Source organism: Podarcis erhardii, assembly GCF_964252035.2.
Source record: "Podarcis erhardii genome assembly, chromosome: 4".
Lineage (NCBI taxonomy): Eukaryota > Metazoa > Chordata > Lepidosauria > Squamata > Lacertidae > Podarcis > Podarcis erhardii.
In genome coordinates, this window is record NC_138508.1 from 30,616,859 (window position 1) to 30,635,802 (window position 18,944).

Here is an 18,944-nt window from a genome sequence, read left to right on the forward strand (position 1 = left end):
TGTTTTAATGCTCTTCTATTTGTTACTAAGTTGCAACATGTCAATCACAAGCCGTAATAGGATACAGAGGTGGTGGAAGGAAGAAATCAGACTTTGTAGAGAGAGAAAGAGGCCATCTGTTATGCTGCATAATGCTCACGTCTAACTTTATATGAATGAAACCGTGTCTGACACAACCTGGCACCCATCAAATTCTTGGTTCATTAAGTGGTTCTTTAACCCCCTCTGCTGGTAGTTTAAAAACACTGACAAGTATATTAAAGGTGACTAAGCTCAACATTAAAAAAACTAAGATCATGGCTACTGGTCCCATCACCTCCTGGCTAATAGAAGGGGAAGAAATGGAGGCAGTGAGAGATTTTACTTTCTTGGGTTCCAGGATCACTGCAGATGGTGACAGCAGTCACAAAATTAAAAGACACCTGCTTCTTGGGAGAAAAGCAATGACAAACCTAGACAGCATCTTAAAAAGCAGAGACATCACCTTGCTGACAAAGGTCCGTATAGTTAAAGCTATGGTTTTCCCAGTAGCGATGTATGGAAGTGAAAGCTGGACCATAAAGAAGGCTGGTCGCCAAAAAAACTGATGCTTTTGAATTATGGTGCTGGAGGAGACTCTTGAGAGTCCCATAGACTGCAAGAAGATCAAACACATCCATTCTTAAGGAAATCAGCCCTGAGTGCTCACTGGAAGGACAGATCGTGAAGCTGAGGCTCCAATACTTTGGCCACCTCATGAGAAGAGAAGACTCTCTGGAAAAGACCCTGATGTTGGGAAAGATGGAGGGCACAAGAAGAAGGGGACGACAGAGGACGAAATGGTTGGACAGTGTTCTTGAAGCTATGAACATGAGTTTCACCAAGCTACGGGAGGCAGCGGAAGATAGGAGTGCCTGGTGTGCTCTGGTCCATGGGGTCATGAAGAGTCGGATATGACTAAACGACTAAACAACAACAACAAAAATGCCCAAGTCACAAAACGCACTGGTTTTGCTTCACTGGGCTCCACGGGCTACCCTTTATATACAAACCTGGTGTGCCACCAGCTTATATGATTAAGATACTAGAAGCCTTTCAAAGGATTCTAGGTAAATATCAGGAGTATCCGATTAGTACAGGCTGTTCACCCAAATAAGCAGACTGAATAACTAGATGTCCTTGTGTATAATTAGACCAGAAGATTGCCACAGAAGAGTGTGCAGATGTGGCTATTACGTGGGTGAACAAAAGCCACCCACGTTTCCTTGCCTGCCAATAACTATGGCCAGGAATAGGAGGGGCCACCTTGACAAATTACGGAGGCATGTGGCAATTTCCCCAGTCGCTCTGACTTGAATCCTACATGACGGTTGGGTAGAAAGGAACTAACATGCAGCGCCTCACGCAAGCAACACCTGCTCCCCCATGTCTGAGAATTGCAGAACTTGCTTTGCTGGCTGCTGTTCAGAAAAAGCTCCGCTAACAATTAATCGTGCCACATTGGCAGCTCACAACCGTAAGGTTGGGGGTAGAGAAGACAGGAAGGAGTCCTTACTTTGACGAAGCTCATTCGGATGGTGCACATCTTGGTCAGCTCATACACCACCTCGAAGCCGTGGTTCACGGACTGGGCCAGCAACTGGGCAAAGAGCTGGTTGTTGAAAATCTTCAGGCTGCAGCCGCTGGGGATCTTGCAGACGGTGGCAGGGTGGAAGCCGTGCTGGTAGTTGCAGTTGCGGCTCTGTACAAAGATGCTGCTGTCGCTCACACACTCTGCGTACACCTCTCCCCCCACGTAATACAGGTGGACACCTGAAAAGGGGGGTGGGGGAGAGGGGGGAAAACAGACAAGGTTTCAACATAGATAAAAGCAAATTTATTTATTCATTCACTGCCATTCATTCACTGCCACAGTGGTGCCTCGCAAGACGAAAAGAATCCGTTCTGCGAGTCTCTTTGTCTAGCGCTTTTTTTCGTCTTGTGAAGCAAGTCCATTAGCGGCTTAGCGGATTAGCGCTATTAGCGGCTTAGCGGATCAGCTGATAAGTGGCTTAGCAGATCAGCTGATAAGCGGCTTAGTGGCTTAGAAAAAGGGGGGGAAGGAAAAAAACCCCGCAGAAACTCGCAAGATATTTTCGTCTTGCGAAGCGAGCCCATAGGAAATTTGTTTTGCGAAGCACCTCCAAAACGGAAAACCCTTTCGTCTAGCGGGTTTTCCGTCTTGCGAGGCGTTCGTCTTGCAGGGCACCACTGTACCGCCTTTCTGCCAAGGCACCTAAGGCAGTTTACAATTTTGTAAGTACTGAGACAAAAGATGGAACACTATTACTATTATTATTATTTTCGTATACCCCACCCATCTGACTGGGTACATGTAAAATTGGAGGTGGGGGGGCATAGTCTGCCTGCAGTAGACCCTGATGTAGTCTCCTTCACCAATTAAATTTGCCAATTCAAAATAGTATACTATTTGCTTAACAGTGCATTATGTGATATACAGAATACAAAAAAGACACTTTTCTTTGAGAGAGAGAGAGACATTATAGTCTTAAAATATAGTACATTCTAAAAATCTGTGCATGGAGAAGGAGTTTGGCAGACATTCCTCACCTAAGTTTTGAAGGAGCCTACTTGCCGCAGGCTTCTCACTCTTTGGAAAGCAAAAAAGTGCTCCTGAGTGGCCTGCTCTTCAATACCTCCTTGTGTAGGACCCGTATCCAAGTGCACAACCCAACCTTTGGGTGCCTTGGAACGCAACCCCAGAGTAAATGGGGAGCTGCCTGCGGTCCTAAACATTATTTGCTATCACTGCAATAAGGGGCTTGCTCTCACCCTTTCCTATGTGCCTCCTGGTGTTTTCTATAGTGGAATTCCTGTTCACGTTAGACAGCAGCCCAAGGCAGAACCTGTTCTTATTGTTCGACGGATCTGTAAAGCCATCTATCAGTATGCTTCGCGAAGAGGCCTGGAAAGTCTCTCCGACTCGGTTGTTGAGTTCATAGTACGCTACCGAACACCAGTGCTGCGGCTCCTCATAGCAAACGGGCCGGAAGTCTGGAAGGAAAGTCAAGAATGAAGAAAAGAGGCAGGCCATCTCTTCCCTCACAACAATATGTCTAGTCACATATGCTGTCAGGAGTTGCCTCCATGGCAAGTTCCTTTTCTTCCTAATCTTCCAGCTACATCATTCCAAAATACTGTTAAGTGTATATTCAGACAGCTGGAAGGTACTGGTTCTGGCTGCAGTAAATGACAAAAGGGATACTGATCAAGGGGGTGGAGCAACTGACCTATGAGGAAAGTTTTTGATAGTGTTTGGGCACCTTGAGGTGAGCTTTTATGCCCCCACCATGTCATCTGATTCTACCCTGATTAACTTGGCATGATGTGTATTCAGCAAATTTGTCCTGAAGTGGATCTGATCCTTCTGTGCTCATAAAATGCAATATATTGCTTTTATTTTCTGATTGGTGACAGCCCCACCATTAAGTACGGTGCACTTCTGACACTGCTAAAGAGTGCCTGACAATTCATCAAATCCACCAGCCTCAAGTTGAAGGCTGCAAGTCACTATCACTCCTACCACATGGCAAAAACAAGGAGTAACTCATGTCCTGAAGCAGGTGGAATAATTCTGTTCTGATTTGAATTATAGCAACTTAGGAAAGGGGTCGAAGGGTTCACAAAGCACCCTGAAAATATCCACTTGCTGAGCTGTGGAATGGAAAGGGCAAACACGACTTGAGCAGCCTTTGGAAAAGGAACAGAGGCTAGAACAGAAAGCATTAGAGTGGCTTTGTACATTACAAGGTAAGATTTATGGCAGACGTAAGCAGGCACCAGCGCATTTGCTTTCCATTACACATTGTAAGTGTGATGTTCCAAGGAGAACTGGACCATTAGCACGTCCTCTTTTCAGATGTGACAATATGGTGATAAATGAAAAAGTGAGGTGTACTTTGGCACCTCCTGTCTCCTATGTGTTGAGGAAGGATGACTGCAACTTTACTCACCACTGAAACTCGAGACAGTAACAGGTGCCTTCGAACTTCAATATATCAAAAATTGTAAGCAGTACCGATAGTCTTATCTCAAAAACTATGTTATAGAGATGGTAAGTTCAGAAAAGGACAAATGCATTAATTAACCATCACTTTATCAAAAAATAAAAAGTGGACTTAGCTTACAAAACCGCATCTGTAATCAGGAACACGGAAAGCAAAGTGTTTTAGCTTACAGGGCAGGAGGTGGCACACACATTGATTTGGAAAGCAGCGGGTAGTGGAGTTATTCTTTGCTCTCTCAAAATGTAAGCTCTCACAGCTTTTGCAATAAAACTGATAGGCAGTAGGTTTAAGTCAAAGAAAAGTTATCCTGGAAAATTCACTGCCAAAGGATGCTGCACGGCTTTACTTCCTTACCTGCTGAAGTGGGATTTTGGATTATGTTTGCCTCATGCTGATGCATGGCAAACAGATTTAGAAAATATGGGGTGTCTCAACAGCAGCAAGCCTATAGGGGCTGTTTGGATAGGCCATCAGGCCTATCAGATACTAACCAATGGAATAGTGGGCTAATCTGCCTTAGTCTGTGGAGATTTTTTTTTTTTTTTTAAATGCTTTAAAGGAGTGCCTCATGCAGCCCTGGAGTTGGTGGGATCATTGGTTGTCACATACATAGAAAGCACTGAATATGGACTAGAATGTTTCTGCTTCCTTGGGCTTTCATTTATCAGTCGATTGGTTGTTATCTAGAGGTAGCCTTCAAACAACTAGCTAGTGTACCAATATTCCAGCCACATCAATTAGAACTGTTCCAATAATACTGTATTATAGTGGTTCAGCACTGGAAGCAATTTTGTTAAGCATCACTTTTAATCCTGGTTAAGGATTTGATTTCCCCCCCTGCTGTCAGAGGCCTATAAATCAGGCATAGCTCAAGTCATTTCCCCCTAGAAAACGATACAAGTATTTACATACTTTCAGGTTCTCCATCGGCAGATTTACCTCCATTGGGCAATGACAGGACTAACTGGTTCTCTGCGGTTGCATGTATAGAGCGTCCATGGTGGTTTCCTGGAGTTTCTCTCACGTTGTAAGGCGGAGGTGGTGTTTCGACTAGAGAGGGGGGATAGAAAAGGAGAAAGCTACTGGGCCTGCCATTTCATTAACTGGCTAGTTTACGTTCACTGGAGAAGGACCAAAACCTTCTGACGTAAACTGAATCCATGTCTCATCCAAATTAAAATGGATTTTCAAGGGTTTTTGTTTCAGATGAAGGATCAGACACGGCCCAAGATTCTCTTGCAAACACTTTGACAGTGCACATCACAGGAAATGAGGAAAGCAATACAACTGCCAGCGCCAAAATTGTATGGACTGCATGCTTTCGTATGAACCAAATACCACACGAAAGTTGATTTTCCAAGTCCCCAAAAAGGTAAACAGTAAAGGACCCCTGGACAGTTAAGTCCAGTCAAAGGGGACTGTGGCGTTGCAGCACTCATCTAACTTTCAGGCTGAGGGAGCCAGTGTTTATCCACAGACAGCTTTCTGGGTCATGTAGCCAACATGACTAAACCGCTTCTGGTGCAACGGAAACCAGAGCACACAGAAACGCCGTTTACCTTCCCGCCGCAGTGGTACCTATTTATCTACTTGCACTGGCGTGCTTTCGAACTGCTAGGTTGGCAGGAGCTGGGACACAGCAACGGGAGCTCACTCCATTGCGGGGGATTCAAACCGCCGACCTTCAGATTGGCAAGCCCAAGAGGCTCAGTGGTTTAGACCATAGTGCCACCCGCATCCCTCTTGTCCCCAAAAGAGAAGTCACTGTAGACCCATTCATCAGCACTGGAAACGTGTTCAGGGAGACTGCCGCTTATTTATTTTTTTACCTGTAAGTTGATAAGGACTTCCTGGTGTAGAGGAACTTCCGGGGGAGTCAGGGTAGCTCATGCTGCTGGGGGACTGAGAGAACATGTGGGGGGTCGCTGGGAGAGGGGGGCATGGAGGATGCTGGAAAGAATCAGGGTAGGTCGCATTATGAGGCATCAGTGGCTCACTGTGAAGAGATGCATTCCGGAATTTGGCAAGGAGGCTGAGGTGAGGGTTGAACTCACTATGTCTTGGAACCAGAACAGGAGGCAACACTAGAACAAGAGGGAAAACATGTGCAGCATTAAAAGCAGTTTGGGGCAAAGTTTGAACTGGTGTCAGGCAGTTTCCACGTTTGCTTCTCTTGCCCAATTAGTCTGGAAGCAGCTCTCCAGAATCTCCTGAACCTTTCACTTAAGAGACGATTGAATCTGAGATCTCCTGCAGCAAAGCACGCACCACACCACTGAACTGTGACCTCTCCCTAGTTATATGCAATGCCTCTCCCAAGATCTGGCATGTCAGTCACGTTACCAAACTTTCATGCAAGAACGTATGCAATTCCTGAAAGGGGGGGGGGTTAAAAACATGCAAATTCAAATTAAATAACCTGTGAGTGCATATTAGGAATTTCACAAGTAGAGACCTGTGAAAATTCCTAATCCTTAAGGCTGCAAAGGTCTGAAAACTGGTGGGCAAAAGACACTGAAATCTCAGAAACCACAGGTGGTGGGGGAAGAATGAAAGAAAGAAAGAAAGAAAGAAAGAAAGAAAGAAAGAAAGAAAGAAAGCAAGAAAGCACTACGCAGAATTTTCAGTGCTGCAAGTAGCAAGGCTTCAATGCAGTATCTGAATCAACTTGGCATACGTATTTTAAAGACAAAATTTATAGGGTACAAAATCTCAAATAACAAAACATATTTATTCTAAGTATCCAATTAATACAATTATTCAGAAAATGTAAATTACTGTTTCCCAAGTTCTAAGAACTGATAAAATTAAAATCATGAATGCGATACAATTAATATTCTAAACTTCAGGTCAATAAATAAAGAAAATGTGCAAAAACATGCTACGTATAAAATGGGAAATGAGGCTGGCTGGGAAATAACTGGCTTCCACACTAGCAAAACAACAACCACAAGAGAAAACTCTACCGGATCTATCCCATCAGAAACAAAGACCACTGTATGACAATAATAATATAAGGGTGGCGATTAGGGAAATCACACATATATTTGGAGAATTTTACCATTATACATGAAAAAGCCACCTTCCCACCACCGCAAATGGAGGGGGTCTTTAAAATAAAAACCCACCCATTCCACATTTACCAAAAGTTGACAGAAATTTGAAAGGTCAGGTATTACAGAAGTCAGAGAAACTATTATATCTTCATAGGGCAATAAATCTCAAGGGCCAGATGGAATTACCCCCGGAATATGATAATGCTTTCTTTCCGACATCTTGTTAACTCCATTAACAGATGTAATAAAAAATACATGAGAACAGAAGATTTGTTGACTCATGGGTCTAGAGAAACGCTGGCAGGAGATCCATGACTGATCTCTCCCAACATTTCCCCCCACCCAATCAAACACACCCACGGGGAAGAGGGAGTGCTACTTTGACTAAGAAAGGGCTATGGGACTTGGAAGAAGTGTTTTCAAGTCTCCCTCCCCGAATTATTTTCCCCAATCTAATTCACAACCTGCCCCTGAAGTTGCAGTTGGCCAGGAAGGAGAACAATACTAGGCAAGCCAGGAAAGGATCCAAGGAATGAATCATCATATCAACCAATATCATTATTAAATTTATGATTACCAGGTGATGGCAACAGTATTAGCAAGGAGGTTTGAAATAATTATAGGACACAATATTCATTTCCCCCCTGCTCTTCAGCAACACCCAGGTTGCTAGACTAAACAGCAACACCCAACTTACATATATCACTGGTAAGGCAGTCCCTGCCCTCAGGATTACAATCTAAAATACACAACATGAAAGGGAATGGGGTTGGGAGGAAAGAGGAACACTGTAGTGTCCTTCCATGGGGGAATGTGGCAGTCACATGGCTCCTTGGCATGATGCTATGTGTAATGGTTCTAGGGGTTGCTCATGCGTAAGCCGGCTGTATCTCCCCGGCTGGGTGCAAACACCTGGCTGGGTTGCCAAAGTGAACCTTTTCTGTCCAGACAGCCACTCACCCGTGGCTGACTCAATCGCTGGCAGAATCTTAAACTTCTTCCAGAAGTTGGCAGAATCTTAAACTTCTTCCAGAAGTTTAAGATTCTGGCAGAATCTTAAACTTCCAGAAGTTTAAACTTCAGAATCTTAAACTTCAGAATCTTAAACTTCAGAATCTTAAACTTCTTCCAGCAAAGAAGCTCTCTGACACCTAGTCTCCTCCTACTCTCTCTGCGCGAAAGCCAGAATCTTAAACTTCTTAAACTTCTTCCAGCAAAGAAGCTCTCTGACACCTAGTCTCCTCCTACTCTCTCTGCGCGAAAGCCTTCTGTGCAAGGAGGGCGTGGGCAGCGGAGGACCCCTACTCTCCCCGCTGGTCCCGGGCAAGGAGTCATGGGACCGCCTCGCCACTTCCCCCATCTGCCCCCCTCCTCCACTGGTGCTACGCTGATTCTCTTCCCCAGAAGATGGGCTGCTCCTCCCGATCCCTGGACGCTCTCTGGAATCCCTCTGGCTTTTGCTCTCTCCCTCCGGCACTGATGGCAGTTCCCTGACACTATGCTATGATGAAATGTCATTTTGGGGCATTTAGTGGAGATGGTTTTTTTTTGGGGGGGGGATGGACACCCAGAAGAGTTCTGTTGCTGCTGCCACAGATTGCAGCAAAAGAGAATTTTTTAAAAATTATTTATTTAAAAGAGAGAAATCACAACCACTTGCGTAAGGTCCCAGGTTCAAATTTCCAGTTAAGAACTGGTAAGTGTCCCCTGTCTCAGACCCCAGTGTGCCTCTGCCAATCAGGGTAGGCAATGCTAAGTCAAATGGACCAATGGTCTGACTCAGTTAAGGGCTTCCTGTGCACATACCCCACTTGAATCTTATTGAATAATCTTAAGCTCAAGATACATAAATGCAAAAATGAAAGGGGTTTTTCGTGGCTATATCTGCACTACACTGCAAGCAAGCCAATGGAAGAGATTGGCTGAAGGACAAAAACACATCTTCTTGCCATAAGAACAGATGTAATTATTGTTATTTTGGCGGAAAGTCCATTGGACCAATGCCACAGTCATACAATATAATTTACTCAAGAGTGGACAATTTTATTGCTGAGTTAAACAGATGTCAAACAGATAAACAACTATACAACTTTCCAAACACAACTGAAGGCAGGCCTGTATTGGGATGCCTTTTAATGTTTGATGTTAATACGTTAACATCCTAGGTGGGTCAGAATTATGCAGTGAAACAAAAGCCTCCATTTCCCTCCCCACTATCCTGTGCAACCTATAGGACACATGAGATTACACAAAATTAGGGGTTTTTTTATCATGTTTTTTAAAAGATATTAGTTGAAGATATCAATTTTGAAAAGTATTTCCAGACAGGAACTTAGGTTAAATTCCAAAAAGCTGATACATGAGGTGCATAAATAACTTTGGTAGAGACTAATCAGGAACTGCAAGCAATCAGGAAAGCAGGTTGAGCATTTTAGAGGCCAATTCCCAAGACTGTAGCTGAAGATCCATATACAAATACACATCGTTCATTGATTCATAACACTCAAACACACATCATTTCCAGATTTGGGCATAGCCTCTGCCCATAGTCTCAGAGACCAGGTACAATCCATGCTTTCTCTCTTATGCTCCTCCAGTGCTCTCTTAGAAGAAAGGGCAAGAACTAGCAAAACAAGGAAGACCAAAAGCATAGGCTGTTGACTGCTTGGCAGAGGAGCCTAATTCCTGAAGCATTCAGGTTAGGCTGAACCCTGAACCAGTCTTGTGTACTGGTTTCAGAAGGTGAGGCCGGCCAACATGGTAAAGCCCAATTATCCTAGCAATGTGAGAGAAAGAAGGTGAGCTCATTTGGGGCCTAATCCTCTCCAAATCATCAACAGGATTTTCCAATCCTTTCAGAGTGCAGGTGTGACAATATTGCAGGACAAAAAACAACCACCACCTTAGGCTCTGTTAATGAAATGTCTCTTGTTTGTTTTCCTGTGCTTCCTCCTACAACATCCTGTCGTGAATTCCCATGAGCTTCCACAGTACCAGCGAGGCAAAAAGCAGCTGGGAGGACATAGATTAGGAAAATGGTGTCAGGGTCAACCAGCAAAGGGTTAACGAGTCCATGCCCTAGGGGTGCTTTTCAATGGATACCTACATATTGGGTGACTGATGAATTATTCCTTGCATAGCATCTAGTATGGCTTTAAGAAAGAAGCTTTTTAAAAAAAAACACCTTCTGAAGTTTCAGCACCCTGGACAAGTACAAATATGAGCAAGAACCACAAGAGAGAAACCTTTGGAGAAAGAAATGCAATTAACTGCACCTACATTCCAGGAATCCGCTACCACAATGGCTTCTTTTCACACCTGATTTGTGACTTTAGGGCAGCACTTGAAGGAGGAGACAAGAGTTTGCAAAACCACAGCAGCAAAGTGAGTTGAGTTCCACTGTGCCAAGCTGCACTTGAGGCAAAGCAATCATTTGTCTGCTTCATTAAGTGCAGAACAGAAGCACAATCCAAATTTGCCATGGCACATCTGACCAATTTAGGGTAGCTCTGTAACTACACAGAACATTATGAGCTGAGTTGCAAATTATTTCATTACATGACCACAGCACTGTTCTAACAGCGCAAGTTTAACTTGCTGTGTGATTTACACTGAGAGTGCAGAGGAGAATGGTTGAATCTTACCTCCCCAGTGGAATGTTCCCAATCCAATCCCCAATTCTTGACTTTTTTTTTAATACAACATATGGCAGATATGATCACAGATCTCCAGAATCTCGTCTAGTCTCCCCTTTATTTTGGAAAATGTGTCATGTATTTCTCTTCTCCTATTATTACATTTTTACAGGATGTTTTAGAATTGACATGAATTTGTTCAATTTCAGTTGTTTTATGATTCTGTATATTTGCAAGGTTGCAAGAGACTGTTGTTAGCTACCCTGGGCTCCAATCAGGAGGAAGGGCAGGGTATTTAAAACAAAGAAACAAATCACTAAATAAAAACAAAATTTTGCCTTCTCATCAGTGACTCTGAACTTGCCTCACACACTTAAAAAGAATAAATCCCATAAATAAAAACAAACGCTGTATCACAACAAATCACAGCGGCCAAAAAACTCATACTGACACAGCTTATTTCACCTGATGGCTTTTAAGAAACCATGATGTTTGATTGCTAACACTGTCACAAAGTAGCCTTTAAGATTACTTCCAACCCATGTTTAGTCAGATTCATCACAAGATTTAACAAGGCTGTTTCTATCCTGAAGCAGCAGAACTTGGTTCCTGGTTAGAATCCGAGACCTGGGAGAAGAGCTGGTGGAAGAGGACTGGAATAAATTTAAAGACTATTTACAGAAACAGTGTAAAATTTATGAACGTTAAAATGATGTTGGATTAAAAATAAGTGGTATTAGTGACAAAGTTAGAAAGAGTATGCAAAAATGAACTTATGGATGAAAATATTGGAGTTGTGATATGTTAAGGTACAAAGTTAAAGATGATAAATGGAAAGAGGGTAAGGATTTGCTGATTTGATTATGTAAATGGGAATACAAAAAGGGGAGGTGTGAGGAGGTCAAGAAAATAAGGATACGAGCTTCAAAGTTAGAAAAAGAATAATGGATTTTTTTCTTTCTTTTTTCTATTTTTATCTATTTTCTGTGTTTTGTGTATTTTTCTGTTTTGTGTTTTTTCTTTTTTGTTGTATTTTGTTAAAAATTTTAATAAATATTTATTAAAAAAAAAAAGAACTTGGTTCCTGGTTAAAAACAGCAACGTAGATTTCTCAGTAGAAAACTGATTCAGTTTTCTTTCTTCATCAAGGAGTCTATATTTTCCTCTTATTCTTATGGTTTCATAATGAGATTTCTTACAAAATATGAAACCCAATGCAGTGGTAGCCTTTGCATCAAAATTTATTTTTAGATTGGAGAGGGTGCAATGCTCTGGGATCTACTATCCAAAATGTTTTCTCTGAAATTTCTCTGAATATCATAATTTGATCTTAGATCCCAAATTAGCACTTTTGTCACCTGAGAACAACTTTAATCCTCTGGTTCCCTCTCCAACCCTAATCTCTTTTCTCTTAGCTGCTGCCATAAGATAGCTGCCAAATGGGAAACAGGGGGAAATGTTACTTTGTCATTGCAGTATGCACGCATATAGGGAAAAGCAATTTCGGAACGCATGACCCAACGCAGGAGAGTTGTTAATGGACAGGTGAAGAGACAAATTTTTAGGCAAGCGGTCTTTGTTCACTGGTCACATCCATAAGTCAGCCCAGTTGTTAAAACACATGTATCTCTCTGGAGATTAATCAATGAACTTTATCATGTATGTACCTTACTGTTACTTTTTGTAACCGACAATCCAATAATAGGCACTCCATGTGTTGTTTTTGTTTTTATGTTTATGGTATTACTGTTGAAACATAGGTACTTTTTTAATTTATTGGGATGACTTGCTTACCTGGGGTCTCCACACGCCGATAATGGTAAGGATTAATGCACACTTCTTTCTGCTTTGAGCCAAACGGGAACTCGCAACATTCCAATGCTTTCAGTTCATGGTGAGACTGCAAGTCAGGCCAGCGCCACACTCTGCAGTAGATGACATGGGGCAGCCCTTTGCGATGAGACACTTGCAACCGCCCATCCAAAGACCGCGGGATTGTCACACACTTGCTGGGCTGCCCGGGGCAGCTGAGCGCCCTCTCCAGTTCCTCCATGGCTCCCTTCTTCTTCTTTAGCTTCTTCACCAAGGAGTCAACAGCCTTTTCCGCCCACTTCTCCTCTTCATCTCCTTGCTTCCAGCCCAGCAGTCTCTTCACAGCCGGGCTGGTGAAGGAGAACAAAGAACTGATTGAGGTGCTGGAGTGCATATGAATCGGAGATAATACGTATGATTGCAAAGTGAGACCCCAGATATGTAGCTCTTTCTTTAAAAAAAAAATGAGGCCCAAATTTCGGCACTGGGAGGACAGCTGCTTTCAAAATCAGGCTCGTCCACACATATCCTAGGTGTTCTTAGAGATATTTCATCGCAAGTGTCTTCCAATATCAAACAATTCTGCAATAAAAGAACAGTGTTCTGTCAGACATATTACAGATCCTTTTTTATCTCTCTTTTTAAAAACTCACCTTGAAACAGAACCAATTTTGTCTGTTTGTTTTTCTGCTTTTTGTTCACTAGAGTAAAATAAATAAAGACAGCATCTTTCTATATATCACAACCAGAATCTTCAGCAATAGCAAAATTCAACAGTCACAGGATTGCAGCCACTTTAAAATAAACTTTACTCGCTATGTAAATTACTATAAACTGGGTATAGTTAATGTCTTTTCTCATAAAAACAAAAAAAGGGAAAGCCAAGAAAGAATCTTGAAACACTATAGTTCTGCCTGTGAAGTTTCTAACCTAGTAGTACCACATCTTTAGATATCTAAAAGCCCACTGGATTGAATCCAACAAATCCATTTCATTTGCACAAGGACTTCCACTTCTGCAATGGAACTTCTCCCTCTCCTCTCCAGATCTACTCCTGAGTATTACGATGCAATACATGCAACAGAGAATAAACATGTAAAAAATTGGCACTGTTCTTATTATGGTGGAATGGTAATTCCAAGGTTATATTAGTGTTAATCTGGGTCCTGCTGGACCTACATGTGCATCACACCCAGCAGTTATAATATTGTTATGGGTTAGCAGGGGGCAAGGATCCCCTAAAATTCCTGGGTGCCAGGTTCTCCCCATAATTTCTGAATTTAGTAAATGTGTTGGTTTGACCAATGGATTTAGCAAGGCCTAACAGATAAGTCAAGCCAGCTTCCTCAGGAGATTGGCTGAGAGGGGCCATCAAGGAAGAAAAACACATGATCATAGTCATTGCCCTGACAAAAGGTGGGGCATTCGGTCTCAGACAAGAAGGGGGGTGGAGTCCCTCCCCCAACTGTGTGTTAACTAGCACAGATTTCTGATGACTTGTTGACACAACTGTTAAAAAAGAGCTAGAGGGAATCTATACTATTTCTCTTAGGAACTGGTAAAGCTGAAGGAGCATTTCAGTCTTAAAAATTTCACTTTGTGTTCTTGGCGCTGTTTCTAATTTCAATGCGAGCCATTCTTAGTAGCTGGCCTTTGGAGGAAGATCCTATGGAGGCACTAGTACTTTTATCAGCCTTGCCAATTTACAACGGGCAAGAAGATGCCTGCGGGCTGGGAGAAAAAGACTCAGATGATGACATGACCACTTGATCGAGAAGAAGAATAAAAAATCTGTACTGCTCCGTATGAATAGTAGACGTACACTGGTGACATGCCCTTGACAGGGAGCAATGCAGGCAGACTTAGATAATTTTAGACTCTGGACTAAATGGCATTATTGTGGCCTCCCTCTTTAGATGGTAATTCAAAATGTGGTAGGGCAGCCTTGATGCATTTAGGGGGCCTTCTGCTCATTCTGCTGAGCAGGCCCTGGACTGCAGATCCAAAGTCCTGCCCCGATGGCACCAGTCATCAATACACCAGTTTAAATAAGTGGGCCAAAGCCATTTCCGAAGACCTAAAGCCCAAAAGCTTTACAAAGGTCAGCTGGCAGTTACTTCAAAGCCACATGGCTACTGTGGAGAAAGCTTCTTCCTCACGCCCACCAGTTTCACTGATCTCGCAGGTGGATAAATGAGAAGGTATTCCACTGTTGATTTTAATCTGCACGCAAGAGGGTTACAGGTGCAGTAGGTTCTTTGAGTAACTTGGACCCCAAGCTGTTTAAAGGCTTTAAAATGTTAGAGCCACCACTTCAAATCGGTAGAGCATGAGACTCTTAATCTCAGGGTTGTGAGTCTGAACCCCATGTTGGGCAAATGATTCCATGAAATTGGGAATGGAAGCAGAGTGGGAACCAATGTGGCTGGTACAACAATGGTGTCACAAGATACAACCACCTAACTGCCCCATGAGGACTTAGGGGGCTGCATTTCAAACCAGCTGAAGCATTGCAGCCGTCAAAGCTTGGTGTGACAAGTACACAGATTATTGTGCCATCTCTGAAAGCAAGACTCCAAATTCCTGGAGCTGCGATCTGTCTGCATTTCTGTGTTTGCCTGTATAAATCTACTCCTCTCACTGTAGGAACATGAACATGTCTTCATTCCACCGAAATATTCCTTCACACACAATTATTTATTTATCTGTTTGAGAAAACGCATATCCTTCCATTCTGCAGTTGAAAAAGATTTAAGAAAAAATTACAGCGCTCAGGGAAGATTATATCATTTGAAAGCAAAACAATGTTTCATAAAAAACAAATTAAGCAGCATCAAAAGGCCAACTGGAACCAATTAAAAACCAAGTTGAGCTTCAGGCTATTAAAAACCTAACCAAGCAAATTAAAAGCTTGTCTTGATTCCTTTCTTTCAAAACAGTTTTGACCAGGAGGCAGAACATAGGCTATGCCAGCTAGGGCAACATCTGGAGGGCCAAAGGTTCTCCACACCTGCCTTCAGGAGTGGGAAGGATGGTTTGGGAGGAGGCAGTTCTTTAGTGGATATTTAAGTCACACATCTTAACACTTCAGACAGGACAATTTGGTGATAGGAAGTCCACCCGTCAGCCTCACTTCTTTATCTCACTCACACTCAAAAAATGTTGTGATGGAAGAAGGAGGCGCTGTGCTATTAACTGGGCAGAGCTAAAGAGTAAACCAATGGTGCAAAAAAGAGAGTAACAAATCTGTCTGTCTAACTGTATGAACTTGAGGGACTGGGGAGACTTAGGCTGCAATACTAGACACAGGTACCTGGGAGTATTCCACTCACCTCAGTGAAACCCAAGTCCAACCAAAACACATGCCTGCCATTTTACTGTTAGACTTCTTATCTGTTTCCTGATTAAGTTAATGTAACTTTATAGCCAGGCAATCACCAGATCTTAAAACTAACATTCCGGAGTGCTGTCTTGTGGTTCCCCCACCTCTGCTTCCCATTTTAAGCAAGGCTTTAAATAAACATTGTTATCTCTTTCGGTCAGATTAAATAAATTACCTGTGACATCAGCATGACTCTGCAATGCTGTTACTGCTGGTGGGAGATAAGACCAGGACATAGGCATTTATACAAAAATAATTATATTTTAGAAATAGACAGGCTTGCTGTTTGATGCAAATGAAAGGGAGTGATTTTTACTAATTACCTAAAACAAAAAACCGGCAGTGGTCACTTTTAAAATCCCAGGCCCATCTAAGCATGAACAGAATTAAGAGTCTCTCAGAAATGACAGTAGTGATATCAATAGACATTTTTCAAAGCCATGCCACTGGCAGTGAGAGAGTCAGTGAGGTTTATTGTTGTTTTGATATGAGAATCCCATGTATAAATCTCTTCTTGGCTATGACATTCCCTAGAAAGGTTCAGGGAAGTCTCTCAGGGCCTATCTTTACCTCACAGGGTTACTGCAAGGATAAAATGAGATTCCTCATATAGGATCACTGTTGGGATCAAACTGTGATGATAAATAATAAAAATGGAAACAGCTTGTGGTACAGCCACAGTCTCGGGAAGATTCTAGCATCAGGTTTTCTAAAGCGCATAATACAAAACGTTGCTCAGCAGCCTAGCCTAAGCATTCCTCTGGATTTGGTGCTCCGTTTTAAAAGGCCTAGCCCTCCTTTCTGCTTGGCTGATGCAAAGACATATACGCATCAAACATAATGCATAATTTCAGGGCTGGAATTACACTGAAGGCCACCAAGGGCAGTCACCAACACTGATCCTCCACACCTTGGGGGGGGGCGGGACTTAGCCAAGTGGCCCTTATCATAGTTTAGGATATGGTGCGCCACAGTGAGTCAGCAAGAAGGAGCAAGATACACCATCTGCATGATAGCACCACTGGGAAATAAATGACAGCAACAAGATATTAGATAGTTTGAGCAGTACTCGATACTGACGTGCTTTCAGAGATTATTTTCTCACACAGATGATGTAAGTCCCTGGAAGAACAAACAGTTTTGCCTTGCCGTTCCTTTGAACTTAACTGAGGTGACACGACCCTGCAATCTGCAGGAACTCGTATGGTGCATACGAGTTGTACAATGCAAAACAAATCTTGAGGTTCATAGTTGTGAAGTCATGTCCTTGAAGGTAGTGGTTCTCAAACATTTTTTCCTCTGGACTGCCTTGGTGCATTGGGACAACGTTGCACAACTTTCAGGAAGCAGGCCATACAGACTGAGAAAACTATGTTGGATTCCAGTGCGGTGCATCTGTCCAGTGACATAAATGCTGCACCAAAAAGGCACTGAATAGAATAGTATTGTTAGAGGCTCCAGGAGCTTATCCAGGGTTCAGTTTCCTTGGAATGAGAGACAGTGCAGACTGTGGTGTCTATATGGTTTATTTACACATATGTACAACCTGAGCCTACGATAGAGGGGCTCACAGCATTTACATCCCAAAAGTTCTTGCTTCTCCCATACAGTGGTACCTCGAGTTACAAAGGCCTCAGATTACAAACACTTCAGGTTACAAACTCCGCTAACTTGGAAGAGTTACCTCGAGTTGAGAACTTTGCCCCAGGATGAGAACGGAAGTCGTGTGCCGGCAGCACAGCGGCAGCAAGAGGCCCCATTAGCGAAAGCATGCCTCTAGTTAAGAACAGTTTCAGGTTAAAAACGGACCTCCGGAACGAATTAAGTTCGTCACTAGAGGTACCACTGTATTCACAGCCTTGGAATAAAGGAGAAATCAAGGATGGGTCTGCCTCTCTGGTTGCTGCCTGCTTCTTGCCCAACTCACAAACACTCTGGCTTTTGTTTTCCTCACTACCAGTCAGGTGAGGGAGGGGTCCACCTATTTGCTATTTGCTCTCTGGCACAGTGCTACTTATTTTGTCATACTAAGATGGTCCTTAGGACTATTAACTCACACACAGAAGCATGGAATCCTCCATTTGATTTTTAACCATGCTGGATCCAAGACTCACGAATTAGAAGGGACTCAGGCAACACACTGACTACCCCTCACTAAACTCACAGCGGTATAGAATAATGGGCTGGGACTAGTATCTTTGTAGTTCTTGAGCTGAACAAAATTGCAGTCCATTAGATTCTAGCAGTAGAACTGAAACAGTGGGCTTTTTTCTTATTATCTACCCATATATATCTGTCTAGACAGGCCTCTCTCGAGTCTGTGGATTGATTTGGCACTTTCGGTGACATTGAGACCAGTGACATCATCCAGCAGCCTTTTTCTATCTTGGTATTAAAAGTCTCACTTGTTGTACTGCCATACAGATAGAATGGAAAAAATAAAATGTTACTAGCCCTGTAAATTACCCATTCGCTCACCCATAAAGAAGAGAACACCCTGTGCCTTTTTTAAAAAAATAAAAATCAAAGTTTCAAAATCTACACTCTCTCTCTCTCTCTCTCTCTCTCTCTCTCTCTCCAACAAGTACACCACTTATACACTTGTGTATTTATTTAAAGCATTTTCACTCCACTCTTCAGCCAAAAAACAACTAAACAGCTCCTGGAGGAGCTTACACATATCAGTAATAAGTCACCTCCTGTTCTCAGGCTTACAACCTGAAATACATGACACAAAAGGAAAAGGGATGGGAAGGGAGAATGGGGGGGGGGGGCGAGCATTGGCAATGCATTCATCATCCTTGTACACTTTGCTACCCAGCATAATACCTAATGACTCCCTATCCACCCTGCATGGTTCCATCACACATTTTCTTTGTTGTAAATGCTGACATTGTGCAACCACCTTTCTCAGGGGCACAACAAAACTCCACAGGTAAACCACTGGTTTCACAACACAAAGAGTTTGCAATTATAATTACAAGCAGACAAACTGGACAGTAGTGCCTATCCC

At 42.8% G+C, this 18,944-nt stretch overlaps 1 protein-coding gene across 3 annotated transcripts in view; it reads right to left on the reverse strand.

The window, feature by feature from the left end:
- The window catches only part of SMAD9 (SMAD family member 9), a 33,835-nt gene that overhangs the window by 1,373 nt on the left and 13,518 nt on the right, over nucleotides 1–18,944 (reverse strand). For 2 of the 3 annotated variants that reach the window (XM_081860521.1, XM_081860522.1), the window contains exons 2-6: nucleotides 12,532–13,131; nucleotides 5,876–6,130; nucleotides 4,959–5,096; nucleotides 2,812–3,033; nucleotides 1,535–1,791 (exon numbers count right to left, since the gene is read on the reverse strand). In XM_081860521.1, coding sequence (XP_081716647.1) covers nucleotides 1,535–1,791; nucleotides 2,812–3,033; nucleotides 4,959–5,096; nucleotides 5,876–6,130; nucleotides 12,532–12,943 — 1,284 coding nt within the window. In that variant the 5' untranslated portion in view covers nucleotides 12,944–13,131. The remainder of the gene's footprint in view (nucleotides 1–1,534; nucleotides 1,792–2,811; nucleotides 3,034–4,958; nucleotides 5,097–5,875; nucleotides 6,131–12,531; nucleotides 13,132–18,944) is intronic. The other variant, XM_081860523.1, reaches the window with a different exon arrangement.